The 27,905-nt window shown below is 52.2% G+C and overlaps 1 protein-coding gene across 4 annotated transcripts in view; it reads right to left on the reverse strand.

Annotated features, from left to right (window-relative positions):
- LOC149370972 (uncharacterized) overlaps positions 1-27,905 on the reverse strand; it is a 422,419-nt gene that overhangs the window by 105,304 nt on the left and 289,210 nt on the right. Inside the window, exon 1 of one of the 4 annotated variants that reach the window (XM_089564116.1) lies at positions 7,277-7,401. The exons of the other annotated variants lie outside the window; for them this stretch is intronic. Coding sequence (XP_089420242.1) covers positions 7,277-7,282 — 6 coding nt within the window. The 5' untranslated portion in view covers positions 7,283-7,401. Of the gene's footprint in view, positions 1-7,276; positions 7,402-27,905 lie in introns of those variants that run through there. 4 annotated transcript variants of the gene reach the window in all.

Below are 27,905 nucleotides of genomic sequence, written 5' to 3' on the forward strand. Positions count from 1 at the left end.
GTGGAAGAGGTAAAAAAAAAAAACGAAGAACACGGTCTGCGCTTCGGCATAGGCTCGTTCTCTCGGCCAGCAACAGGTGTCAGCGAAGCCCGCCCGCGGGTCAAAGACTCTCTGCGATGACGTCACAGCCGTCGCTCAGACAGTTTACGACAGGTGTATACAACTCGGACGCGAGCGCACCGCGCGAAGACGTCAGGACGACCTGCAGGCCGCACAGCCACGGCTGGGGGGCAACGCTCTCCCGCGTTCACGAGCAAACGGTGGTGCGTCTCGCGCTCAAACTTCCGCGGCCGTGCACTGCAGAGGTGTTGCTAGCCAGAGAACACGCAGCGACGACGGAGCGTGTGTGCTTAGGCGGAACCGGCTACAGGGTGCGCTGGCCGCGCGTTTGTAACCAACCGCGCCCAAACGAGGCTGCGCCACGTTTCGCTTCGAGCCAGCCGTTTGCGGTGTTTACACAAGATTCGAGCGCGGCGGCGGCTTGGGGCTGGCTGGCTTCCTTGACGAGACACGATACAAACGGCCGTCAGACAGGCGACCGGAGGAGTCGAGGTTTGCTTTGAAGCTGGCGTTTTCCATTCTGTTTTCGCCTTTATAATTTTTTTATACCTGGCGAGTTTCTCCCTTACCCGGAAAACAATACAAGCCGAGTTTTAAGGAAACCAAGACAACCTGGAAGGCTTCTCCTTTACAGGGACGTCGTTCAGACCTTCGAATGTGGAGTGCGGAAGTAACAAGACGTTCAGAACTAGCTTGTTCATTTTATTACTTAGTTCGAATTACGCGGCATGAAAACGCCACCGAAAGAACGACACACGTACGACTCGGACGAGCGCTGGAAGTTTGAAGTATGCGCTAGTCCTGTATACTCATGTCCTTCTTTAGTCCGTATTTTTTTTTTCACAGTTCTAGCTAAATAAGCGGTGCAGCAGTTTTCCCAGTTTGGTAAGATAATATCCGGGATACTGTGGCTACAGTGTGTACACAGCTCCACATTTTTTTTCTTCGCAGTTCTTTCACGTATACCGCGACTAATATTAGTCGAGAAGAAGAGGCACGATATAGCGCGGCGGTGCCGACTCCAGCTCTGGGCCAGCACTAATAGTCTGATGATGTTTATTTGTGACATATACTGCAAGGCCGTAGGGCCCACACGGAAAGGGAATACAGGGCCAAATAACAAACGAGGACCGATCGCAGCACAAAAAGTGCACTCTAAACACGAATGCGACCATACTGGAGTAAAAAGGAAGTATGCTATCCTGTAGCGCACTTTTTTTTAAGGAAATGCGCTAAAGGCGCTGCTTGTTTGTACGCTCTAAAAGGAATAAAAAGGGTTGTGTGCTAAAGGACAGTTTACTCCTTTTCACTTCTTTCTGTTTGGAGCTTACATGCAAGCAGCGCCCAAGAAGCACAGTGCTCGCAAGAAAAAAAAAAAATTGCGAGAACACTGGCAACTAAAGTGGAGAGAGGCGAAAGCCGAGGACACTATGCCGTGACGACTTCCGGTGGATGTGACGTCACACCGTTCCCGTGGCTATATCGACACCCAAATTATGCATCTTTCGAGGATCTTAAGAGTTATTTACGCTTAATTACACGTTTTCCCAACTAATTTGACACAAATCCGACGTTTTCTCCGACCATTCTGTGACAATTTTTCACTATGCCGTGACGATTTCCGGTGGATGTGACGTTACACCGGTCCCGTGCCTATATCGACGTCCGCGCTATTTCGACGCAATTTCGACATTTTTGCCTCTAATTAATTAACTAATTACTCTACAGTCATCAAACTTGGCTTCTAGGTTCATTTTTTCCTGCTCTATCTGAAACAATCACTGGTTTTCTTCTACCTTTTTTTAGTTCTCGAGTTAAACGCGTGTGACACGCTTTGCTAACGGACGACAGTATGAGCCATTAAAGGCTTTCGCCTTAAGAGAAGTATAGCAAAACAAGCAAGTGGCGTATGCATGGTGAAGAGAAGCACATGCAGCTTGCACGAAACATGAGCAAAGGATTGCCAGTGGGGAACAGAAAACAGTTCGCCGAACAGCTTGAGCTCGTGGCATTGCCGTACAGTATAAGTTGCAGTGGTATGCAGTGAAACCATAGCCAATGCGTGAGGGATGCGTGTTTTCTTCGAACCATCCGAAACGACGCGTATGGCTAACGACAGTCGGAAGCATGGAAGATTGAAAACAGTGCGCAGTGCTCACTGTACATACTGTGGCCGCACGCACATGTGTGATACATGCACGGCTGCGAGCGAGTTTTTACAGGGATAAGGTTGTTTTTATTCTTTTAGGATGAAGGGGAGGGGGAGGGGGTATGACTGCTTTGCATTTTGCCGATAAAACGGAAGCGTTGCTCAACACGCACAGTTGTGTTGTCACGCGGTGGTGCGATTTCACTCCGGCGGCAGAGATAGAGAGGCTTCAGCACCTGTCGTTCCATTTGCGAAATGTTTACGGATCCGACAGCAAAGAAGCACCTGCCCTTCCGTTTGCGAAATGTTTACAGAATGAGAATGAATTGGACTGCTGCTGACAATTGCCTGCAGGATGTGTTAGCCGCCAGGTTCTACAGCACAAAACGAGAAGCAGGTAGGTATAGGAGGTAACAAAAAGAAAGAAAGAGAACGATTTGTCCTATACAACATTTGTCTTCTTTTTTCGACGGTACGAAACTAACAAATTGGGCTAGGCATCTATAATGCAGCGGTTATATATTCCACCGTATTATACTACCCGCAATGCTTACATGACGGCGTAGAGAACATTTCTGAAAATCTATGGTTAAAACAGTTTATTACTAAGCCAGCGATAAAACAGCCTCCGCAGTCTCTCGCTACGCAGTTTACGAAAGCTGTTTGTACATCGCTCCTCCTGTACACATGCGTCGTCAAGAGCGTTGGGCGCGCCCACTGAATACCCGGCGCAGACAAAAGGAACAGATCTCTACAATCTCCGACGAACCACCCGAACGCCCAGCACGCCGCGACGCAATCCGCGAGTGAGATAAGGAGCAGAACGGGTATGAGGAACGGCTTAGTGGTCTTCCCTTTATATATATCTCATTGTTTCTCGGCCGCCAAGTTTAACCGCGCAAGAGCTGTTCACGGGCCGGCCTTCCCTCCACTCGCTCAAGAGAAGCAGCTCACGCAATGGCCCGCACTCGTCGGTTGTGTACAAGAGTGGGGGCCCGCTCCAGTTCGACGCCTCGTTACGAAACCGATGCCCGATTGGTCTCGTTCTAAAGTTGGGAGCCGCCGCGGGCCTCCCCCTCGTGTATAGAGCCCCGGAGGGAAGAAGAAGGGTCAACCATAGACGGATGCGAGAGAGGTATACAGATAGATAGATAGATGGAACAAGGGCGGCGAGATTATCATCTGCCCCGTTTCGCGGTCGACTTGCCGCGCAATCGAAGCGGCCCCGCTCCGAAGGCGGCGTGCCGATGCTGGAGAGATGCGCCGTGTCCAGTCTCCCCTCCTCTCTCTCACTCTCTCCCTCTCTTCTTGTTCCCCTCTCCCTCTTTGCCGTTCGAATCTTCGCCGCAGCTGCCGTGTTGTGTTTGTTCCTTGGGGCCATCAAGAAGTCCGTCCGGCATTGGCGCCGCAAAGCAGCGAAGGAGCAAACGCTCTCCATCTTCCGAATTCTGTCCTCCCGGTTGAGGTCTTAATTGCGATCTGCGAGCCGCGCGCGCGACCAGGAAACCCTCCCCCCTTTCCCCCCCCGGTCGCGAGGAATCTGCGAGATTAATTGCCCACTGTCTTCGGCGGCGCGTCTAATTAGACCTCTCTTAATCCACCGCTGCCGATCGAACGAACGGCCGTCGTCCCAGCGAAATCTGCCGTCACTGCGTGTACTTTGTGTCTTTTTGTTTGTCCCGCCAATATTAAATACCTTCGGGAAAAGGCGTCACTGGCCCCTTGTTTGGCTAGCGCTAAAGCTTGTCCTTCTCTGACCGCGACGAGCGAAAGACGCCTCATTTCACTTTACTTTTATAAGCTCGATGAGGTTCTCACCTTTCTCTTTTTTTACGCTTCGCGTAATAGTCCTGTCCCTAACGATTACACGAATCATTAGAAGTGCGCCTTTGCAGCACATCAAGGGCGGCAATAAGCCTTAAATAACTGGCGCGTAATAACACGTTAAGAGTTAAGTAACCGGCTTTGTCGTCCGTCTTCATTTGCACGTCCACTTTCTACCAGTCATGAAGCAATCAGCCTGAAACAGGTGCTGTTCTTGTGAACTCAGCGTTTCGCGCTGTTTAGCTCGGCGGCTTGTATACGAGAGTCGAGGAGGTTAAAGGAAACAGCCTTGACTACACTACACGCATTTAGATCAAAACGGAAGAAGGGGGCGACATTAGCCCGTATATAGTACACGTTCTCAGAAAACAAAATGATTAGGTATACTCCACAAGTCCGGGCAAAATCTTTTTTCCCACCTGCCGTGAATGGCCCTAAATGTTATGACGACGCAAGCACACAAATCACCCGCGCGAGCACACGCAGACACTTTGGATATCTCTAAGAGCAACCACAATTAACAACGAACGTCTAATGACTGTGACAGCAGCACGAAGAAAACGGCGGGCGAGGCTTTGCGAAATTTGAAAGCAAGCGCGCGAGGAACGCGGAACCGGCCAGACGACAAAAAGACGGACGGCGGCCAAGAATTAAAAACCGTCTCCACTGAACTGCGACGCGACACTCGCTGTTCGCACGTGGACCCTTCACAATTCACTAGTTCCTCTTCTTATTCGCTGTTTTTTCTCTCTCTCTCTCTCTATTCGTTCAAAGCGTACGCGGGCCCTTTAATTAGTGCCCTTCGTTTGTCTTTCCGTCCAGCGAGGCACTGAGCGCTCGATTTTTAATGGACCGCGGCAGTTCCGAGCTAGATAACACGTCGCCGCGCCGCCGCCGCCGCCGCCGCCCGGGGCTGCGATTCCCACGTCCGTCTATATAACTGTTATCTGCATTGTATATACGCGCAGAAAAACAAGAGACAGACGGGCGCGAGATAAGAAGCGGCCAACGAGTCCTGACATACACGGGCGAGAAAATCCTTGGAACAAAAGTGGCGAGATGCGCTCTTGATTCGGGAGGACTTTGACAACCGCGCTGAAAAAAAAAAAAAAAAAAAATAGAGAGAGGAAGTATTCCAGAATGCTCGCTGATATATGTCGACTATTTATACTCTGCAGGATTTGAACAGTCGGCACGAGATAACGTATATATGCAGCAAACGAACCTCGCGACGGCAGTAATTGCGAAATCATGTGATCGGACGTTATATTATCTTTGGCGCGCCAGCGCAATTTTGTCACGCCAGCCACAGGGGAAATTCCCGGTTAATTACTGGCGCGCTTATCTCTCATTTTACGGCGTACTTTGCGAAGCCGACTCAAAATGGCTGATGACTGACCGCGTTATAAGCGCTATCTCTTCCTCTGCATATCTCGGCATTCCCGCGCCGTTCCGAGCTCGCATCGTTTTATCTTTAAACAGGCTAGTCCGACGACGTTAGAGTTTTTGTCAGGGAGCGTCAGTCGTATATGTAGACCTGATACGCAGACCTAATATGTAGACCCAGTGATTATTCGTTATCAGCTAATACCTGAAAAGAAGAGCCTTTTAACTGATTCGGCACCAGAATCGAACGATTTTCTCATAAAATGCCTGATGGTAGATTAATTTCGTCAAGATTCTATATAGCGGCCGGTCATTATAAAAGACTTCCGTTCGTCGGATCGAACGCACAGTGCTGTGAATCTTGACAAGTGTCCATCCGGAATAAAACAGGCCACTGGGCGCTCTTATCGCGAAGAATTGTCCACTCCCAGCCGGCGGTTATCGCATCGTGTGAAGTGCGCGTCATTTCACATGTACTCCGCGAAAGCGATAACCCGCTACAGCGTGCTTGACAGCTCTGGCTCTCACAAGAGAAAGGACTGCTACAGAAGTAATCAGCGCGAGTCAAAATGCAACGTCGTCGTCTCTGTGAAAGCTGCGAGTTCTGTTTCCGGGTGACACTCGTATTCTACGCCGTATGCAATGGCATGTATATATGCGTACTTTAATTAAACGTATGCTCTCTTGTTTGCTTGCTGTTTTTTTTTTTTTCAGCGTGCTGCAGTTTCCTCTGACACCACTCGTAAATAGAGAACCGCTTTGTGAATGGCTTCGGTGCGAAATAGCAGACTCATGACTCATCTTTTGATAGACGCACGCGCGCACACGCGGATACGAGGAATCATAAAACGGTATACCGTACACGGATATCGAATAGACGGCACGGGTACACACATGTGTACTACGTGGGGCCTTAGGAATGTGAGGAACTATACGCTGCTCTGCTTCCTGAATGGACGCTCGAGACAGGTGTTTATGACGAGGTGCCCTGTGACGTTAAAAGTGAGTTGGGAACGGGAGAGAATAAGAGCGAACTTGACACCATGCTTCTGTCATGTAGGCTACGAGACAAAAATGTCTATTTAGAGTTAAAAAAAAAATGTCTTAGCGGATCATCTTATAATCAAATATTATCATAGAAAAGCTTCAAACGCAAAATTAAATTAAAGAAAAGAGATGTCCAAAGGCGCAGTAAGTCGCTGCCGCGACGAAATTCGACCGTGCTGATCACTCTCGGTAATCAACACTGTGGAGACGAATAAGAGAGCAATACAACGAAGAAATGGGAAGCAAACGGAGAATAACATGTCTCAAATGATATATATATATATATATATATATATATATATATATATATATATATATATATATATATATATATATATATATAAGCGCCGTAGTGGACGGTCCAGTGCATCAGCCCCGCATCAACACACGGACCGCGGTCAAGGCCGACCAATAAAAGCGTGGCTTTGAGACTGTTTTAGACTGCCTTCGAATGGAAAGCGTTCCCTAAATCGGTCCCTGGATGCAGTATCTGAATGCAGCCAGTGTACCACGGCCTCATCTAAACACGCCGTCTTCCTTATGACACCATCCTATAATACACGTCCTTTCTGGCTGTACCTCTGGCAACAGCGATCTCTCGAAAGTCATAGAAACAACATAAGTCGAAACAAACAGCGCAAATAAAAAGAGGGAACAGGAGAGAGGGGTAGGCAAGAGAGACATTGTCTTCATCGCGAAAATACGTGCTCATAAAGCACTTCAAGAAGCCGGCAGCGCAAACAGTCCTCACTGAACAGACAAGCCCGACGTTAACAGTTCCACGTTAACGTGTCGCGCAGCATGACTTACCGGCATCGAAGAGGAATGAGGGCCGCCTACCTACTCCACACAGTTCACTACACAGAGGCGAGGCGAGATCAACCCTCGACTTGATCGCGCACGGTCTGCGATACGACAGCCGGAAGGCAATAACGCACTATACTGCGCCTAACCGAGAGGGTTCGGCGAAGCTTGCTGCACAGCTGCTGTTGAGCCAGGTGGCGGCGCTGCCTGCATGCCTCCCCGGAAAAGACAAAAACAAAAAGTTCCAGCGCATGCTGCAGTGTGACGATCGAGGGAGTGAGAACGGCGTGGATCACCGGAGGGAGAGGGTTCGGTTGCGAGCCGCCGCGGCGCGTATGTATGCGAACGACCTCGCCAGATGAGCCCGAGCTGTCATCGCCATGCTGTGCACAATGATAGGATTGTCGCTTCCCGCGTGTCGTGGCTCGCGCGCTATCTTAGCGCCGCCAGAGCGACGAGGAAATGAAAGAGGCGAACAGGGAGTCGGAATGCGGGCTGCTCTTGGATCCCCACATTCCTGGCATGATGCACCTCTCCTCGCTTCCCCAGTTCTGGCAGCTTGGTCCCCGTGCTTTTGCTCTCTTCAACAGAACGCGTGCAGGCTAAGAAGGCGGCAGAGGCCACTTTTCTGGCGGGATACAAAGCAACGTCTCACCATCTACACGTATAGAGCCTCGTATACTAAAGACTGCAAGGGGAGCGCCCCTATGATGATGCGAATTGGTCCGCGCATGCGTTAGCAACGTTAATGCTGATACGGAAAGGCACGAGCTGTATCGGCAATGACTTCCACTAAGCCTGAAGCAGTACGCAACCACCTCAGTTTGGTGATGCGCTGACACGGTTCATGGTTGACTTAGGCTATGAGGCACGCCGTGTAGTGAAGGGCTCCGGAAATTTCGGCCACCTGGGGCTCTTTAACGTGCGCTGAGATCGCACAGTACATAGGCCTCTAGAATTTCGCCTCCATCGAAATTCGACCGCCGCGGCCGGGATCGAACCCGCGTCTTTCGGGTCAGCAGCCGAGCGCCGTAACCACTGAGCCACCGCGGCGGCGATCACCGAGACTGGCCTTGCTTCATGGGCGCATGCGTTTCGCTCCTCAAAAGCTTTTTCACGTATAATAGATATGAAAGGTCAAAACGTAGCATCGCCGCCGCGGTGGCTCAGCGGCTATGGTGCTCGGCTGCTGACCCAAAAGACGCGGGATCGATCCCGGCCGCGGCGGCTAGAATTTCTTTGGAGGAGAAATTCTAGAGGCCTGTGTACTGTGCGATGTCAGTGCACGTTAAAGAACCCCAGGTGGTCGAAATTTCCGGAGCCCTCCACTACGGCGTCTCTCATAGCCTTAGTCGCTTTGGGACGTTAAACCCCATAAACCAACCAACCAAAACGTAGCATCAACCTACGTCACGGTCCTACTTCAGTCGTTCTGTGAGTGAAACTGAGAACTGGGAATTTGTGAATAATAAAGCCTTATATTTCTACAACTAGTCGCGCGGCCGAACGAAAGCAGCCTAGAAAGAGCGCGACTCTTCTCCGCAAGCACATAGCTCCTCTGCACAACGCTAAGCCCTGTCGCTAGCGCCACTACCTCAAACACAAACTTTCTCATCCACTTCATCCCTTCCTTCCGGGAAGACGCCGACGCGACCGCGGGTTCAAGCGTTACACACACGCCGCGACAGCGCAAGGCAAACTCCACGGCCATTAGGGAGGGGAAAGTGCCACATCAGAACGACTGCAACCGCTGCTGCCGGGCGTCTAGACCTCGCGCCCCCGTAAAGAAGAATGCCTCGCCGCGCGCGCCTGCCGCGGAGTCGGCAGAGAACAGCGGAGGAGCCTTGTGCGCGCACGCGAAGAGAGAGCGCCGCGCAGCTGTCGTAGCGTAACGACGTCGCAACAGCGCGCTCGCGTTTCCGTACGAACCGCCGCTGCTGCCCGTTCCTCCCCATCCTCCTTGCCGTCTCGCCGTGCCTCCCGCTCGCGCCGAGAATAGTGGGCGCGATTTGTCCCGGCGACATGTTGCCCGGCACACATTCCGGCAGCCGCGCCGCGGCGACCGCTGGGCTTTCTCGACACCGTGAGAGGAGGACATTATAAATAAACCGGCCTCCAAAGAGCGCTGCTGAGGTGTTTGTGGCACGTGGAGCTTTAGCATGGCAACGGGATTCAACGTGTAGTGGAGGGAAGAGGCGACAGAGCCAGGATCTTCGTGTGTCATTCTGTAGCGGCGGGAGAGAGCTTGCTCGCCAGAGTGAGGCGAGCGTAGAGGCGGCGCGCAAGGAGTGCCAGACAGGCAGTCACTGATGCTGCCAGAATGGAGTCTTCACGCGCTTTGGCCACGCCTCTCTCTTACGACGGGGGGCCCAGCTGGCCTAGACCCTAGCGGAGGAGACACGCGTTCATGAAACCCGTCTCTTCCCTCCCCGTTTTTCCCTTTCTCCGACCCGTAGCAGTCTGCAGCCAAGTGGATGTTATCCTTTTTTACGAACACGTGCGGCGAACCGCACTTGGTGTTCATGGCGAAAAATAGCACGTGCGCATGGAGTTGCACACGTGCTCCGCAAGGGCTTCCGCAGAGTCTCCTTTAATTTAATTAATAGCTTCTTAATACTATTACACCACTCACTGTGCCACCCACACTGAAAATATCGATCATCATCATCAGCATCATCATATGCAGCAGCGGCAGTTAGAGTATGTCCACTGCAGGACAAAGGCCTCTCCACCGGAATCTCCAACAATGAAGCCTAATTTGAGGACACCGCCGTGCCACTGCACGACGTTGCGAGCGTTCCAGATCGGTGTAACAAAACAAGCGTTGTCCAGCCGCGCCGGTTGTTCGTTTCGGCGTATAACTACGCATATGCAAAGCAAAATGAGATAACGGAGACCAGACAAAAAGCTAGACAGGCCGCATCCATCCATTTCCGCGGCCCTCACAAAGGAAACAGCTTTGTCCGTCGTCCAGACACGGTCTGTTGCCAGGGGCGACCGCGCTGTGCACTGCCGTCGGTGACGAAGGCAGCTCGCCAGCGCGTGTCGGACGGGAACACGGGTTCGCAGGTGTGTGTGCTGCTTCAGAGGGGCCGTCGGACAGCGGCTGAATGGAGCATGCGCGCGCCGGCGAAAGAGTGAATGATGTCTGCGCGCGCCTTTCGCTGGAAAAGCCTGGAAATAGCGCGCGTCTGGGGAATGCTGCTGCGCTTACGGCGGTATAGAGAGGCGCAGCGTCTCCTGTCGCGAGGTGGGGCAGGGCTTGCACCGCGGGCTCTCGCCATGCGACGAAGCAGAGTTGGTTCAGTCGCGCATATATTGTGGCGGCGGCGAGCAGATCCTGCTGTACCGTTACTGCCTCGACGGTCAAGAACAGCGATCCTTGTTCCATGGCTTTCTTCAATTCTGTTTGGCGTCGGAACTCGCTTTTGACAGCGAGAGGAAAACAGAGGAAGGAAAAACGATGCAACCTAAATTTGCATTGTTCATATCAGTACGGGAGGATGCAGACGTCTATAGACGGATACAACTCAAGAAAGAAGCGGCCTTTCCCTACCAAATGACCCCATTCCAGCCAGTGGCGTCGGCCGATTCTCATGGTCCTGCTCGCGTAACAATTCAGGGAGTGGTGCGACAATGCAGAGAGGGTAGTACTATCCCCGACTATGGAGGAAGGGGAGAAAAATGATTAAAGTTGATCAAAGTTAAATTGTGATTATGAGGCCCTGACATGACTCAAATGTCGTTATGAAATGACAGGATGTAATGTAAGTTAATTACGCTGGAAAGAAAACTGTGGTGATTAGCTGGGAATCGAACCTATGCCCTAAGGTTGCGAGTCAGACACGCTACCCTAGGCCACTGAGGCACGTTCGTTTGACTCGACTAAATGGAGACCATATGTGGATTGTGCGCATCACATGGTCTGATATGCCTACAGAGTCTATGCTAACGATGTGAGTATTTAGAAAGAAGGACTAATGAGAAAGAAAGTAGCAAATAAGCATCAGCGCTGTCGCGTCGTGAACTTAAGACGGCGCTTAAGTGTCCCCATAATTTTTACCATTACTGTTAGTACGAGTAGTACTGCTATAAAATCATCAGCGTTTTGATTGCCAGGTAAATTACCGCTAATGTTTAGCTAATGTAATCGATCTCTCAGTCGGTGCTGGTTTAAAGCTGAGGGCCCATGTGGTCAACCCGTGTATTTTATACGCCATGAATCAGTCCACCAATTGCCTCCTCCGATACTGGGGACCGCATGAAACGAACGTATAACAGTGATCACTTCCCCCGCGATTTCCCCTTCCTGTTTATAAATACCAAATACTCGCAGCTACGGAGCAATCAATGCACTTTCAATCGCCAATCTATGCGCATATATCTTCAGGCAACATCGACAAAAAAAGAAAAGCGAGCTCCCGCCAAACGGCGCACGGTACAGCGACGTTCCGCCTTTAAATACATTCCGGACCCGTTGCATAACCCTTGCATATACAAGGCAGCGGTAGTCATATACGGGCCGCATTAGAAAGAGAAAAAAGAAAAGAAAAAGAAGGATGGAAGGCGGCGCCATCTCGCGCGTGCATCATCAACTATGCAGTGACGCCGCGGCTTCTCCCCGACGACCGGCGACGTGTATTAATGAGGGCCACCGCGCATTTAATTTCCGCGGCCAGCGGAGGAGAAGGCGAGTTACAAGGCCGCGCCGATGGTGCTGTAATGAAACTTACTCTCTCCCCTGCTCCCTCCGCCCTGCGAAAGACTGACAGGCGCCTTCGCCGCTACGGATGCACTCACGCACGAACAAGCTGCTACCGTGACGCTGCCCGCGCGTCCGTCGACAGGGCGATACAGGAGCGAAAGGCCTGGGCGCTTTTTTCGTTTTCTCTATTCGACCGCTCACCTGTCCGCTTAATCATTTATACGCCGCAACGAGTAATGAAGATACACCGTGCTTGGACATCTGAGGGAAAATAGCTCGTCCATATAAAGCTCTCCCAGCGCGATGGAAAATAACAAGACGACGTTTTGAAAGGGGAAAAAAATGGATCTGTAACAAGTAATTCATTTTCGTTCACCTCTATAACCTTCTCCTATACATGTTTTTCTTTTTTATGAAACTCATCTACGGATATGGCGTTATTGAACACGCCTGCGATGTACATGTATACGTGCAATGGTTTCGTGTATAGGCTTGGGAGTTTATTTTCTTTTTTGCTTCACCAAGCGACGTCGGTGTAATAATTCATTGATTAATTATTGGAAGAGGTCGAGTGCCTAATAATCGCCGAGAGCTAACGTCTTATAATGCATAATATAAACACGCCCCTTTCCTCCTGTGTCGGTCCCGTCCTATACAGGGCGCACCTATATACTGCTCGACCGGTCAACTAGAACTCGTTCGTTGATTAATCGCACCCCTCGCGATTCAAGCCGCGGGGACCCGAGTGTCGCTGTTCGATTAACTCCCGAAAGGGGCAGCGGGTTAAAGGGCTATTACGTGTAGTAAGTAACAGGCGCGCCGAGTGAAGGAGCGGGACGGCTTCCCATGATGAAGCTATCAAAGATGGAGCGCAAGTTGCGAAGAGCATGCCAAGTTCGCGCGCGGATCGGACGGAACTTTGTCCTCTTCCAAAGCAGGGAAGTTCAACACACAGGCTCAGCTAAGTTAAGCGAAGTCTTCGAAGTGATCTACGCTAAGAGCACAGAAAGTAAGACAGGCGTGGTTTTAGTTGAATAAGTTATTATAAACGGAACAACGAATTAGCAAGGAAGACAACTGTAAATCGGAAATTACCAAGCGAATCCGCGTTAAAACATTTCACGCCGAGGTTATCACAATTGAAGAACGATTTTTGTTTTCCAATATTGGCTTTGATGGTACAACTTGTGAAAAAATAAGTTGTGTGCACTTGAAAAAGAAAAAAAACAGCGCTGGTCACAGTCAGAAATAAAAGTTAACAGGAATGTTGCGGCTCAGGAAGCGGATTCTATTATTACGCGCACGCATGAACACATGCAAACACACACTATAAGGAAAGAAGGCGGCGCCTTCATACAAGCGAAGGTCTTCGCTAAACTGCTCATTCAGCTGAATCTCCGTTAGTCGTTTCCCTTAGAGAAGCGCGGTGCACAGTCGTGGGGCACACGTCATAACGGCCGCAATCCCAAAGGGCACGAGCGTCTGACATTGCGCCGACCACGGTGGGCCACGAGTTGCCTCCTTCCAGAATGCACACACGCGTAAATAAAAGGCACAGATAAATAAATCAACAAAAAAAAAAGTCGGGATAAGCAGGCGCTGCTCATATTCTTTTACGAGGCGCCATGCACCCAACGCGGGCTGTTCCACGGGAGCTGCACGAAAGGATCCGCCAAGAAGGCGCACGCGAAACAAACAAGAAAAAAAGCAGGGAAAGGGACTCGGTTGTTTAGGGACCCGTCCTGCCGCATGCGAAGCAGCAGAGCTTCACGCGTCTACATCCCATAAATTACGTTTATAGAGCCCCAAAACCACGACGACCCGGCTGCTGGATGGGCGACTGGTGGGAGACACTCGGGCGGAAAACAAGCAAGGCATGAAGCGTCCCCCTCCTATAAGCCCGACGCACACGCATCGCTGAGCCGGAGCTTCCCGCGACTGCGTGCATGAGAGTGCTACAGGCACAAAACAAGCTGACCTTCGTCTCGTCGCGTGCAGTATACGGACAAGGGACAGACACCGAGAAAGCTCGGGAGCACGCATGTCTTGTAAGTACAAGGAAAAGCTTGCTTGCTTGTCGCGACGCGTGTAATAAAAACCCCTCGCAGGTGGCGGAGACGGTTGCAGTGGCTTGCTTCTCCGCGTCCCCCTCATGGGCTGTACACGCTGCTTAGGATGCACTAGCGAGGCTCGCTCACTTGCTCGCTCGCTGGATCCGAGGATCACGCGAGGATGGTTACACGGGGCGGCCCACACGCGACACACAAAGCGGACGCAGCTCGAGAAGCGGCGGCTTCCCCTGTGCCTCGACTCCCCCCGCATCCGCGCACATGATCGCGTGAGAGGCGGCAATCAGAACGGGGCGACATGCGACGACCGGGGAAACCGTTTTGTAAGCCTGTTCAATTATTAATCGAGGCGCACAAAATTGAATACGACGCTAGGGCGCGCCGGCGCATGACCTACTAAAGGCACGGCTCATTCTTGCGCGCAACAAACAGACCTCTTTGTTCCTCTTCTTTCAAAACTGAAAGAAAAAAATGAAAAAAATTCAAGGAGGTATGCCTCTATGGACACGGGTGTTATGTCTGTCCCTCGTCTGCTTCTGTCTAAAGAAGGAAAGAGCATGTCGGGCAGGAATGAAACAATTCATTCTCCCTCCATCGGCTCGACGCACAACGCTGGGGTCTTTGTTCGACGCAGAGACGCGGCAGGGAATGCTTTAGGGCCGGGGCTGCATTCTGAATCCCGCGAGTCGGCAGCGGCGCTATACCGCGCGCGCACACGCTATGCCTGCCTGAGCACGCACAGAGCGCTGGCTTCGAAGCGCTTATAGGCGTATACCGTTTGCCGCAGCGTTATCTTGGGCTGCAGGCGTTCCTCCCCGGTCGTACACGCGAAGAGCGCGGCTTGAAAGCGCTCGAACGAAACGGGGGAGGAAAACGAAATAGCAATAAAAGGATTACAGAAATAACTCCGGCGGTATATACCAACTATGTGAGCGACGGTGTTCTCTCAGCGCACGTTAAGAAAAAAAGAAAAAAAAAGCTAAAGCGAAACCAGCGCCGGAACTCCACGGCTTTCCGATTTCCCGCGGAAACGGTTGTCGCTAACGGCTTCTGTCGTCGGCGGTTTACGCAATGCTTCAGGCTGCATCCAAACCACGCGTTGCTTTCGTTAGGGACTGGGCGGCCACGTGGTTGGGAAACGAGTGTCGGTTATGTATTTGAATGTCCGGAAGGTATATCGACTCTGCTCCCTTTAGGGCTTAGCGACAGAGCATTCACTCTCTGCGGAGTACTGTGAAACGCTACGGACGTGTGTAATGGGATTATCGCCTCCAGCTCCGGCCTGCGGCTACTAAAGCTACGGGCTGGACAAAACAATGGCGTCCGTGACGTCACGTGATTTGGTGTATATAGCAGTCTTCTTGCTAACCTGTGTTCTCCTTTTGCGACACATCACTTTTGGCTCGTTTTGTCCCCATTTAAGGGCGCGCTGTAAGCCCGATTTCGAGCACGATGGAATGGCTTCGCGGCGCAAGTCGGTTCAGAGCGAAAGTCGTTGTGAAATTCGACCTATGAAGCACTTTTCGTGCGCAACCAGTTGCGACATACAGCGTTTCGCGTTGGATTCTCTTTTTTCTATATTTATTTATTTATTCTTTTTCTGCGCTCTTCTGGTCATCGATCTCGTGAAAGGATGATCTATGACCGCGCGGTTGCAACAACGGTCTCGCTGACACCGCAGTCGCTAGCGCCAGAACCCGAGAGACGTATTGCGTCTACAAAAATGGAAACTACTCAAGAAAGCAATAAAAATGGAATACCACGGAGTCGTGCCGTGAGGCGACATTTGCAGAGAAACGGAGAGAACAAAAAACACTGGTTGGAGCAGCAAGGAATGGTATATATATGTGGCCCGCTGAAATCGGCTCGCTTAGCACAGAAATCATTTCAGCTTTTTTCTGCTAACGAGGCAATTTCTTTTCTCGCCGGTTCACCTGTTTCGTAACACCTGTCCCCTCTTCTTCCGTTTTTTCTTGACAGAGCGGAGGATCTCCTATATACGCAGCAGCAAGACACAAAATGGTTGACGTAAGCGGAAAAGGCTAGAACAGGGCATGCCGCTTTATATGAAACAGTTTTAACTGAGAAACTGAAAGCCAGAACAGGAATGTGACAGCTATGATGCGCAGTAGAGAGACAGATATTAGCTGATATCATGGCCCTGTACCATGCTTGCTGCGAAATATCTTTTTTTTTTTTTTTGCATTGCACGCAAGTAATTTGAAGCACAACTGAGCGTTCACTCTCGCCTTTAGAAAAGGTCATATGGTACTTATTATAAAGCAATAATGTCCTTCCTTCTGAGTATTTGCGATTACCAAAACAACGCAATGTAGAGATCGCCATCAAACGCCGAATTCTCGATTAGGGAATCGCAATAGGGGATTAAAAGTTCAATGAACGCCAAGCAGGCAGTTCTCCTCCTTACAGGTGACAAAAAGTGAACGGATCACGCTGCTCAGCTATGTCCTACACATTAAATACGAATACGCCTACATGAGATTAAAATGAAGTAGGTTGTCCTCTAAAGCACTCGTTTTTACAAAAGAGTGCGCTAGAGGACAGGTTATACTCCTTTTTTAATCCTCTCTGTTTAGAGCGTATATAGAGCTACACGTGTGAGGAGGACACTTTAACATATTTTACGAACAAAACGGTATCGAAAGGAAAAAAAAAATAAGGTATTCAACTAGTACGGTAGATGTATATTAGTACACACGCGGGCCAGCCGCAAAACGGAGCAGCTGTATATTTACTCGTACCGCACCTTGTGAGGAGGTATACAGCTGTATACGGCACAGCATTAGCCCACCAAATCTTGCGTGCATACACGCACTAAAGTCGCAGCCTCGCCCTCAGTTTACTTTCTACATGCCCGCTGTGGATACAGGCTACAACCCATGCATATCAAGTAATCAGCTTGGCCGCATTTGTTTACTTTTTTTTCGAACTCTGCAAAAAGGGAGTGGAGGCTGAAACGCATCCATATAATACCTGCGCGGCGCGGCGGCAGCCGGGCGCATATTGCGTCGGACGGCCTCGAACTTTACGGGAAGGACGCGTTCTCGTGCGTGCGGCGAAGGCCGGGCCGGGCAAGCACGCAGGGGCGACCTCCTCCGCGCGGTTCCGTTTTCGATCACGCGAGGCATGCACGCTCGGATCGCGCGCGCTACACAAACGCGAAGGGGGCGAAAGCGAAGGGGGCGAAAGCCGGCGTGTATCGGCGTGCACGGCGAAGCTCCGAGTTGGGCATGCAGTGAGCGTGTTTGCAAGCGGGCCGAACTTTTGTTGTTGTTGTTGTTGCTTTTGTTTTTTTTTTTTCGCTGTGTCCCTTGGTTTTATGCGCTTCCTCCATTTTCCCCTTCGCTGACCTTTCTCTCGTGTGCGTTTTGTATACCATAGCCCCCGGGGAACATGCAGCGTAATACGCGACTCTTCGTTCATGCGGGCGGAATACATCGCAGGACGAAAGGAAAATTAGAAAGAAAGAAAGAAAGAAAGAAAGAAAGAAAGAAAGAAAGAAAGAAACCAGGAGCCGTCCCGTCTTATGTAATACCGAAAGCTATGCCGTGTACAGAGCGAAGCCTGACGCTGCTGCATTCAGGCGCAACGCGGATTATATGGAGTGGCGTGCAGCGAGATTGACGGGACGCACGGAAGGGGGCGCAGGCTTGGGATTGCGTACGTATACACCCTGCGTGTGTAAGAAGAAAGCCAGAATGCTAATCCCCCTCCCCAATCTGGAGAAACTGTGCGGGATGGGAAACACAACGAAAAGCATGGCATTCGAGAAAGAAATAAAAGAGGCCGACTATATACGGAGGAGGTCACGCTGCTTATGTATATGCTCACGGAAGCAGTGTCTATAGTTATGCGGTGAACGAGGGTATCCTGCGCGAGGCTGGGCTGCCGATACGAGAAAGCGGAGAAGAGGCCAACTGCAATTAGCAATCAAGATGACTCCGCGGTGGTGGTATGTGTGCCATGTCAGATCACGCGATGAGGGTAAGTTTTTATTATTATTATTATTCTCTAAAGGTCAAGGTATATACATATGCTCATGGGACAGAGCAACGCGTATTCACGTGATGTTTTCGTCGTCATCAGCGCATGCAGAAAAGTATATGGAAGCTCTCTGGACCGCGTGTATAGCGGCGGAATAGTAAGATGTACATCACCGAGGTTTACCTTCCGTTTTTTTTTTTTACCCAGCGCTTTGCTTATTGCACCCAGTACTGCTTTTTAGTGGTGGCATATATTCACTGGGAAAACCACACATACAACGAAACACCTGAGCACGGCGAAGAGATAGCGTATATAAGGGCAGATATGAGAAGGTCACACTGAACGTGGAGCAGCTGATCGGCGTGGACTTTTAGCAGAAACGTCCTTACCCCTGAGTTCATATTTAAGTACTCTCGGCGCCGAAACGCTTCCGTCGTCATCCGGCGTGGATCCCACGCACATCCGTACACACTCGGAATAACAACGAGCCCCCATCCAGAGGGCGCTCTCATTCAGCCCTTTTTTCACCCTGCAAGCTGGCTACTCTGCAGTGTCCATATGGAAATGCACGCCGACGAATACATACGTATGAGGGTTCCGCTATCGTTTCGAGCAAGTCTATATACTTGGTGGCGCACCATCGGATCCTCTTGTCGCCTTTTTAGCATTTCAATAAGCTCGCGTCGCGCGGCCCCTCTCGAAATTTTCGCCGATCCGTTCGCACGCCTCCTCCATGCATCGCCATCGCCGAGTGCTTTCTTCGCTCGCAACAGCACGCTCGCGCGCCCTTTGGAAGAATCGCGGTTCGGCCGCAACAGCGGCCCGACACGGCAGATGACAAGCGCGGAGCGCAGCCGAGGCTCTCACAAATGCAAAGCAGCACGTGCTCGGGAGGCACGCCTCCGATCCGGGTCTCGACCGCGGAACGGAAAAACGGAAGCGCTAGTATTCCTATCTACGGAATAAAGCGGTCCGCCACTCAGCTCCTTTCTTCCCCACTTCTCACTCTATTCTTTCCTTTTTTATTATGTTCGTTGTCTGATACCATTCGAACGTTCTTTTCATCCTGTACGTTCAACAACACAAGGAGAAGAAAGCAAACAGGTAAATAAAGTCCGAAGGGAAAAATTTGAGGGGAGTTGTCGGACGCCTGTTGCTGCAGACGCCCTCGCCACACCGTTGTCCGCGCCGCCCGGACGGACGGTCTCCGGTATACCGAGCGCAGCGACCCCTGGGCCGACCGCGGAGCTGATTAGAAATTCATAAGGCAGGAAATAATGGCCGCCACTATGCCACCGCCACGGTTGTTGCCGCCGCTGCAGGTCCTTTTCTCGAAGTGGAAGCGGCGGCGGCCCGGGTTCGGTCATGTGTGGCAACCCCCCCCCCCCACTCGGGCACTAATGGCCGCCGGTGACGCGCCGGGAGGGCCAGACGCCGGGACGCTCCCGCTTTGCTGTGAACGACGGCGGTGGTGCAAGGTCCCCCTTAGACCCCCCTCCCCCCCCACTTTCACTCCCTCCCGGCCTGCCCCAGCCAGCCCGCCCAACTGCGGGACCCCCTACTAGTCGCGGGAGGGGGCAACGTGGGACGAAGCGGCTTCGACGAAATCGGTGATTCTTCGGCTCGCGTTACACTACCCCTCCTCCCCTCCCCCCGTACTCCCCATGCATGGGCTATCTTCTCCTTCTCACTCTCCGTTTGCATGCCTTCGGTGCCCTGGGGTTTTCATGCCTTCTTCTATCTCTTTTCTTCGTTCTCTCTTACCGCATTGTTGCCGGGAGGCCATCTACAATGGTCGAGGCATACTGGACTGCCCGAATTTATTTGCTGCTCTGAGACGACGCTTTAATGGCCCTGCAAGTGTGGGCAGCATGTTTCTTTATTTTTGCATCCTCAGAAAAGGTCGTCCTCCCCACGTGGATCTGCGAGTAATGTCCAGAAGCTATCAAGTTCGGGCCCCCCATCGTGTTTCGAATGCGAGATGCATGCTGTGCAGAGTTGAAATCCAGTCCGACTCGACTGTAAATGGTGCTAGCGCTTCTAGGAGTTTCCCGAATTCGAGCTGTTTTTCTGACAAAGAACGCTCTAGTTATCGGATCAGAATTTGAACACACAGTTTCCCGTCTCGAGGTTTCCTTTTCATGCGTAATTCCAGAGAACGAAGGAGAGACGTCACTTGTGCGACGAAGGAGTTCTAAAAATACAACTGCGGAGAACTAGGAAACTTATGCAAGATAAAACGTTTCTCTATCTGCATGTGGGCTAGTTCTTGCTGGCTCGATGACCTATGAGTGCTGCCTTGGGAATACTCTATCTCACTGATCCACGACAACACTGGCAAGTCTTCATCGACAGCATAAAGGCCCGTTCACACTTGCGAGTCGCAGAGGTCGCGCGACTGTTTTAGTCGAAAAGCGACAGTCGCAAACGGTCGCCGTGGTCGAAAAGCGACAGTCGCGGGCCAGTCGCTCGGTGCTCGATTTTTCAGCCTCGCGACTGCGAGTCGCAAACCTCTGAACCAATCAGCGAGCGAGCCAAGCTTCCGGCAACGACACCGCTCGCGGGCGCGCCGGGCGACGACCTGCGCTGCTCCCAGCGGGCTGCCGTAGTCGTCGCTAAGCCTAGCCGGTTTCATATCGATGTCGCAACTGAGGGCGCTTCGGATCCTGGCCAGCGCTAGTAATTAAGATGCTGCTTTCGTCACCACTTTATTGTGGACCTTGTATCATAATAATATCAAGACATGCTCGACTTCCGCGACGCCTTCAGCAGCGGAGCTAGCAGACAACAGTCGAGCCGCATGGAGCAGCAGCAGCAAAGCGGCTCTGGGAAGAAATTTGCTTTTGTCACTGTTATCCCTTCTACCAGCAACTCGGTACTGGCCAGCGATCTTCAAAAATGATTCATTTCTTACATTCCTGTACCCAAGGGCTTGATAATGAACGCGAACAAGCAATATTGGCGCATTTTTGTGACGCCGCGGCGGCCGGCATACTGCAGGCTGGTAGGCCGGCCCTACAGAGAAGCGCGCCTCTGTCATCGTGACGCTTGTACGACCTCGGTGCACATCAAAACCGTCACGACAACCTAATCTTCGCTCGGGTAGTTGTATTACATTGCGAATAGCAGTTTAGACTATCGAGCGCGAGTACAGGAGGCGCGGCCACAGCAGACGAAACTCTCGAAAGCGCGCGAACAACGTCATTCCCGAGAGTTTTCGCTTCAAACGAGAATCTAACGAGAAGGCGACCCGCTGGTCGCGCTTGCAAGTGTGAACAACGGTGCTGTCGAGCTGCTGCTTGGTCGCAAGCGACTGCGAGTCGCACGCCCTTTGCGACTCGCAAGTGTGAATGAGCCTTAAGCTTGTGCGATGATCCTCGCAGAACGAGTCCCGCCGTTGTGTGTGCTTGTCTATTTGCACTGTCCAGCCGAACGTTGCCGCACGCCCCGTATACTCTGACGACGAGTTCCCGCAGGATCGTTGATCTATCGATCGATCTAAAACATTTCCTGCCGCAGAAGCCTACAAAGTTCAAACCGTTCGACTACGGACGAGCTGGCGCCCACTCCCGCCGCTAAGCCGCTGTCGTCCGTTCGGGACTGCTCCCTCTTATGAATATGGATCTGCCACGGAGCCCAGCACCGAGCGGCTAGCTGACTCCAAGCCGAAGAAAGCGGGCTTTATACACTAGTATCGACCGAGTATGCCTACAGAAGAGCTCTCCGGTGCTGTATACACTTCACCTACACTGTGCTTGCCCGGTACCGGCCCGTCACTTTCTTGAAATGTAACATTCGTAGACACAAAGCGGCGGGGAGTCTGATTCGCGTAGTGAATCTCTCTAAAGGGGAGTGGAAGGGGGGGAAGGAACGGATAAGCCGCTCAGAAGAGATGCGAACTTGGGCTGGGCAGGCATGACCGCCGCGGACCTCTGGGAAGAAGAAGGCACCAGGACCTCGGATCGCCCTGGGAGGGGTCGGCGTGCGGGGGGTGCCAACGATTGCCCCACAGCTCGAGAGGGCGGACGAGGGGGAGGGAAGCAAGCGCGCGAGCTAGCTCTTCGCCGGCGCCGCCCAGCCCAGAAGGGGGGAGGAGGGGGAAAGCAAGCGATAAAAGAAAAGTGGAAGAAGACGACGGTGCTGTAGCTGGCCGAGGAGAGATACCGCGAGAGCATCCAGCCGGCTCTAAAACGGAAGCGGGGAGGAGCCGGTTTTTTCTTTTGTTTTTGTCGCTGCCCGTTGTTTTTGTTTCTTGGTTTATTTCTCTTTCTTTCCTCGTTGGCGGCCCTATTAAGCTGTCTCTGCCGAAGCAGCGGCGACTGCGAGAAATCTGCGCGGAATGACAAAACGAAAGAGCGCGCAAAACAAAGTAGCCGACCGGCCGGCGAGGAATTGGGTGTGTGCTGCTCAGAAGCGGCGTGATGCCGTGGCAGTCGGCGGAGGGGAAAAGATCGATCGCGATATCTTAACTGCGGGACAGGGTGTCGTTTCGGCTTCTCTCGGCTCGGATGATCTCCGAGCAGCTTCTCTCTTCTCTGCAGCTGTAAAGGGAGAGTGTGTCTCGAATGAAGAGGACACTCTCGGCTGAGTATCTCGTCACGGCCCGACGAGGACCTCGCGCCCAGATTGGCGAGCAAAATAAAGAGGGGAAAAAAAAAAAGACGGAGCAGTATTAAGCGTCGGCGCCGCCCGGGTGTGTCAGCTGAGATGCCGAGGGACGGCCCCTGTCGCTGTGGCCTCCAATTTGACGCCGTGCTCTCTGAAGAGCGCCGTAAAGAAGCAGTGCTAGAAGCTCGGCTGACAAACTAAGTGTGCACAGAGTTGGGCGGAATTTTTCGCATCACGGCGCGACGAGTGCAGGAGCCTTATGATAAGCTTTCAGTGTGTAGCATCTTGACGTATAAGCCAGAGTGATCCGATGTTCGAAGATCACTTTCTTTTCGTTTTCTTTTTTCCTGAGAGCGCGTGCGAGTGAATGCAAGCGCGTCACTATGCTCGTTCAGTGAGCACATAAATCTTCTTCTCCTGATGCTCAAAGAACTATTGCAACAGGCCTCGCACTTGAACTTGAACAAAAAAAAAAAACGGGCTGTATAAATAAGAAGGCGGCAAGACTCACGCTCTGAACAGTTGCCTTTAGCGATGCAGCTCGACCAAACTTCTCTTACCAAAAGTTCTTTTTTTTTCCTTCCAAGCGTCTAAGGCTAAAGGAGACATGTTCCGATCAGAAATGCGACACATTTTCCGGGACTCCCACGCGACGCTTTTGAAATTCAGGAGTGAGTGAGTAACCTGCAGCGTTCAGCACGACTCGACAGCCCTGCTCCCACCTCGGGTCGTTCTCTCTCCTTTGCCGCGTCTCAGCAGGCGAGGGATGTATAGTGCGGGTCATGGGAGGGAACCGGAGGTGGCCCTGCAGCAGCAGCAGCACCACGCTTTACGATGTCGGCGCCGCGCGCCGTCCGCATAACACTACGTCGTTGCGCCACACATCGTCGCCCGCGTAAAGAGGCTGCGCCACCGCATAACACGCATACATCACTTTCTTCCCGTCAGCGCGATCCGCGGACGCTTGCATGTGTCCCGGCAGTACGGCACGCCGCATATTATGCACCGCAGCTGGAAGGAGAGAGAGTTCCAGAGGAAGAAGCTCGAAGACGAATCTTCGGCCGCGCTACAGAAACAACGCCAGTGTTGGAGGGAGTACGGCAGGGAAGCGGCGACCACTGGAGAGATGGATGCAAGCCGGGCATGGAACATGAAACGGGCCGCACCAGGCTGCTGCCGGCAGGGTGACATATTCGCCCGGCACCGCGCGCGCTCTCTTTGATCACGTTCTGCTGCCGGCGCTCGCCCCGCTCCCTTTCTATCGAGGATTTACATAAAACAGCCAATGTGACCAAGCCGCAGGGGGCGCTGCGTGCGCACAGCACGCAGGTCCCCTATATATATATGGGCGCGAGCGCGCTCAGAATGATGTGATGCAGGAAAGAGGCGCGGCAGGTTCGAAATGCAAAGGGGTATAAAGATGTCTCTAAAAGACTGAAAACAACAAGAAAACGATGCAGGAAGCGGAGAGAAAACAAAACACGGTCGAGAATGGAATAGAGATGTTGGATCGGAGAGCGCGCGTATATAGCAAGTGCGCGTCGTGTCGTCAGCGGTGTGCCGCTCTGTCTCCGTTGATCCACGACACACGCGGGCTATTTCTTTCCTGTGCGGAAAGCGTATCTCCCGTCGGGCCCGCGTGTGTTCGCTTTTGTCGTCGCTGCGAGCAGTAAGTATACACGCAGTACGATTCTCGGCGTGTCGGCGAAGCCCCGCTTTGCATACAGATACAAGCGTAGTCACCGCTGACTCCGCGTGTCTCTCAAATACGATCTTGAGCGTAAGGTATATGTCGGCGGAGTCACCGAAGAATTGACTCTGTATACTCAGCGATTTCAGCGGCCTTTCGAGAGCGCGGAACGCTGAATCGATGACTCTGGCAGTCGTGCGTAGCATACAGAAGTAAGCCATATATGTGCACTGGCATCTTGTGTATGTATGCAAAAGCAAAGAATAGCAAGTTCGAGGGCGGGACCATCTGCGCTTCGGTGTTGTCAAAAACCGCCACTCGATCGTCAAAGGAAGCCCTTCAAGTTTCGTCTTAGCGTTTGCCTTAGAAGGTGCAGTGAACTGTTTCCCTTAACGGGACCTTATTCTATAATACTGCCGAAAAATCTCCTGCACTCAATGCCGTTTATTCGGGAAACTTTTTTCACTGCGTTGCAGCGTTTCGTAAGCAGGATGCCCAGATGAAAAGCCCGAGTCCAAAACTTGGTTATCAGCGGACGATGGACGCTGCGTGTCGGAAGGGACACGAAGAGGGCGGCGTCGGCGCTGCCTCCGTCGTCCTCCGTTTAAGGTCACGTGACCATTCGGCCACCGACGCTGCGGTTTCATGGAGGTCGCGCCAAAGCCAACAGCCCCCCTGCCTGGTGGTGGGAGGGAGGCTTGCATGAACAGCTCCAGCAGGGAGCTCAGCTAGTAAATGGCGCTCGGCAAAGAGCAACGGCTACGCCGGAAATCCTGATGTCGCAGGGCGGCTGAGTTTGCTCTGCTCCATTCATTTGAACGCATCGTCACAGGGGTATCAATCACCCATCCCCCAACCTCCCCACAGCCCCTCGATTGCATTCAGCGAAAATGCCCTTTGGCAAGCACAGAATTGCCGCAGCCTCCAGTGCCTGCGGTCGTATACCGCAAGCTTTCGACCCGCGTGACTGGCAGAAAATGCGACGCCGCAGTCCGCGCTTAACCGTAACCGTTCTGGTATCGGGTTTTCTCCCGTCTCCTCTTCCCGCCGAGTTATGCAGGCTCGGGGGATCCAACAACGTGGGCCCCAAAACGAGGAGTATGCAAATGGGCATACAATATGGCATATTTCGGTCGCCATACATCACTCCGCGATGAGAATAGGTACGGCTCGGTTGTCGTCAGCCCTCCCAGGCTTTCGTTATTATTTTCTTCTTTTTACGTCAGCTTGGCGAAGGTCGCGCCCCGCACAGCCTGTGGTCGCTCCTGATACGCAGCCAGCCGAAACAGCATCCCACCGTCGCGAATCCGCCCCCATGCACATCCACCCTCTGTGCTATACGGTGGCCCCCGTTCCAATGAGAGCGGCGACATTGTTCGGCCGCGTTGCATAATGAGACGGTTCATGCGTGCCTGGTTTGCGTGGCACACGGCGTATACATACCCTCGAAGAACACCGGACGTAACACGCGAATCCGAAGCTGTGCGCGGGCGGAGTAATTAGTGCGGGATTCGCCGAACCGTGCGCAGGATGTCAGGCATGTATGTTGTTGAAGTCGAGGGTTCAGGACAGGAGTGCTGCTGGGCGAAGAGGCTCGAAGGGTGGCGAGAGGAGGTTTATTTACATTTTTTTTACAGGAAGAGTGAAGAGAAGTGAGAGACGATTATGCCGCACGCATTCGTTGTCGACTTTTATACACTTCTGGTTCCCCAAATTCCCTAGGTTGAGGACGCCCACGCCGGAGTGGGAGGGGCCTAGAGCTTTCACTTGTGCGCACAAACACAACACCGCCCTTAGGGTCACGCCCCCGTCACATGTTGAATTTGAGGGAAAGAAGGTTGCCGTCGAGGAAGCGTCGACTGCGGTAGGTGATGGTTTCTGGCCAGCCGAAGGTTCCGCGGGTCACCGACATCTGTTGTTCATTAAATGACACTCGCCGCTCGAGGCCGGAACTAAGAGGTCACTAAAAGGCCGGAAAGTGGTCCCTTGTCCTGGGAGATGTTCGAACGATGCCCGCCAGCTCGTCGCGGTGCTTGGCACGCCAAAGAGCCACAGCAAACGAAGCCCTTTGTTCCCCCGGCACGCTCACAGCAATTGGGGAAGATAACGTCGTCTCCCCGCGGCGGCGGCGGCGACACTTGAAGAGACTTCGGAAAGGCGGTCTGTTTTTGCTAAAACTTCAACCCCTTCTTTATGGTTCTGTACTCCGACCGGGAAGGGCTCGGTAAATGGAATCAGCTGTCACCTGGGTCCCCTGTGTGGTCCATGACGGCAGGCTTGGGGCAAAGGTCGCCGAGTAGAAAGCAGGTACTCTCAGCCACCCTGGAGACATATGTGTGCTGGCTGCATCCGCCGCTGCTTAGCCTTCGCCGTACCTTGCTTAACGACGACCCACGTCTGGTAGTAATTCTTTCCAGGCCCGTGTATTACGATCTTTACAATGTATACAACTGCATGCAGTGAAGGAGCAGTAACCTGCACGCACAGCGCTTCCTGACTTCGTTCGCTACTTTTATCATTTCGGACTGGCATGTACTCTGACGTCACGGGAGAGGTGTGCGAAGTTTGTGAAAATCCCAAAATAGTACCTACATATATTACGCATTGAATGTGTTTGCAGCTCTCTATATGACATCTGCAAAACAGGACCTCGGCTTCAAAATGTGGGTAGCGTATAACTTTTTTTTTTTTTTTTGTACGAGGCTAAAGTACGTAATCGGCACCTATTGCCAGGCAAGGGTAGCGCAAAAGGCGCATGTGACGGTGGCAAAAGCAGTTTAGCAGTTCGTACAACCACCCACAGATGACGCAACAGTTAGCAGAGTTCTGAAAATTGGGGCCCTATCGGGTTGCCGTTTTTCGAAACGCAGGGCCTATAGTGGGTGCCTCGCGAGTGGTGTAATGAAAGGGGCTCGCTCCGTGACGAACGCAGGTTCAACGAGGTGTGGCAGCGTTTCGCGTGTTCCAGTTCGAAGTCGCTCGGAGTAGGTCACGGACCGAGGCAGACGATGCAATAATGGCCGGTGCTTTTTCTGCTCATATCTCGACGCAAGATCAAGGTCTCGGCTTCCCAGGCGAGCTTCGAATCGCTGTACGTATACCACCATGCGTAACATGCTGAATATACCTGCACCCTTCAGAACAATGATAGTGAAATAGGTCCCGTACACCGGACCTGTGTGGTCCGGAATAAACGTCGCTACCTCCCCGATTCGAAAAATGACGCTTCCAACTTCAACACGATACGATTAGTACCGCAATTCGCTGAACTTGAAAGTGTGTGTTCAACCGGAGCGATTTGATTGATTGATTGATTGAAAATGTTTATTCAGGATTTTGGTAAGGATGAGTGGTCGGTTCCTTAGTCCACGCAGGAATACGTCGTATGCTGTCCTGGCCTTATACACATCAGCCATAGCTGGATCTCAGGGTCGGAGCTGGAGCGTCGCCTAGGACTGGGAGCTCCCAGTCCTCCGTCGTGTTTGTTGTCGCGTCTAGTTCTGGGTTTTCTTTCAACTTGCATGTTGGGGTGTACTTTTAATGCTCCTTCACCATAGT

The sequence above is a fragment of the Amblyomma mixtum genome, chromosome 1 (genome assembly GCF_055824585.1).
Source record: "Amblyomma mixtum isolate Tamu chromosome 1, ASM5582458v1, whole genome shotgun sequence".
Classification (NCBI taxonomy): domain Eukaryota; kingdom Metazoa; phylum Arthropoda; class Arachnida; order Ixodida; family Ixodidae; genus Amblyomma; species Amblyomma mixtum.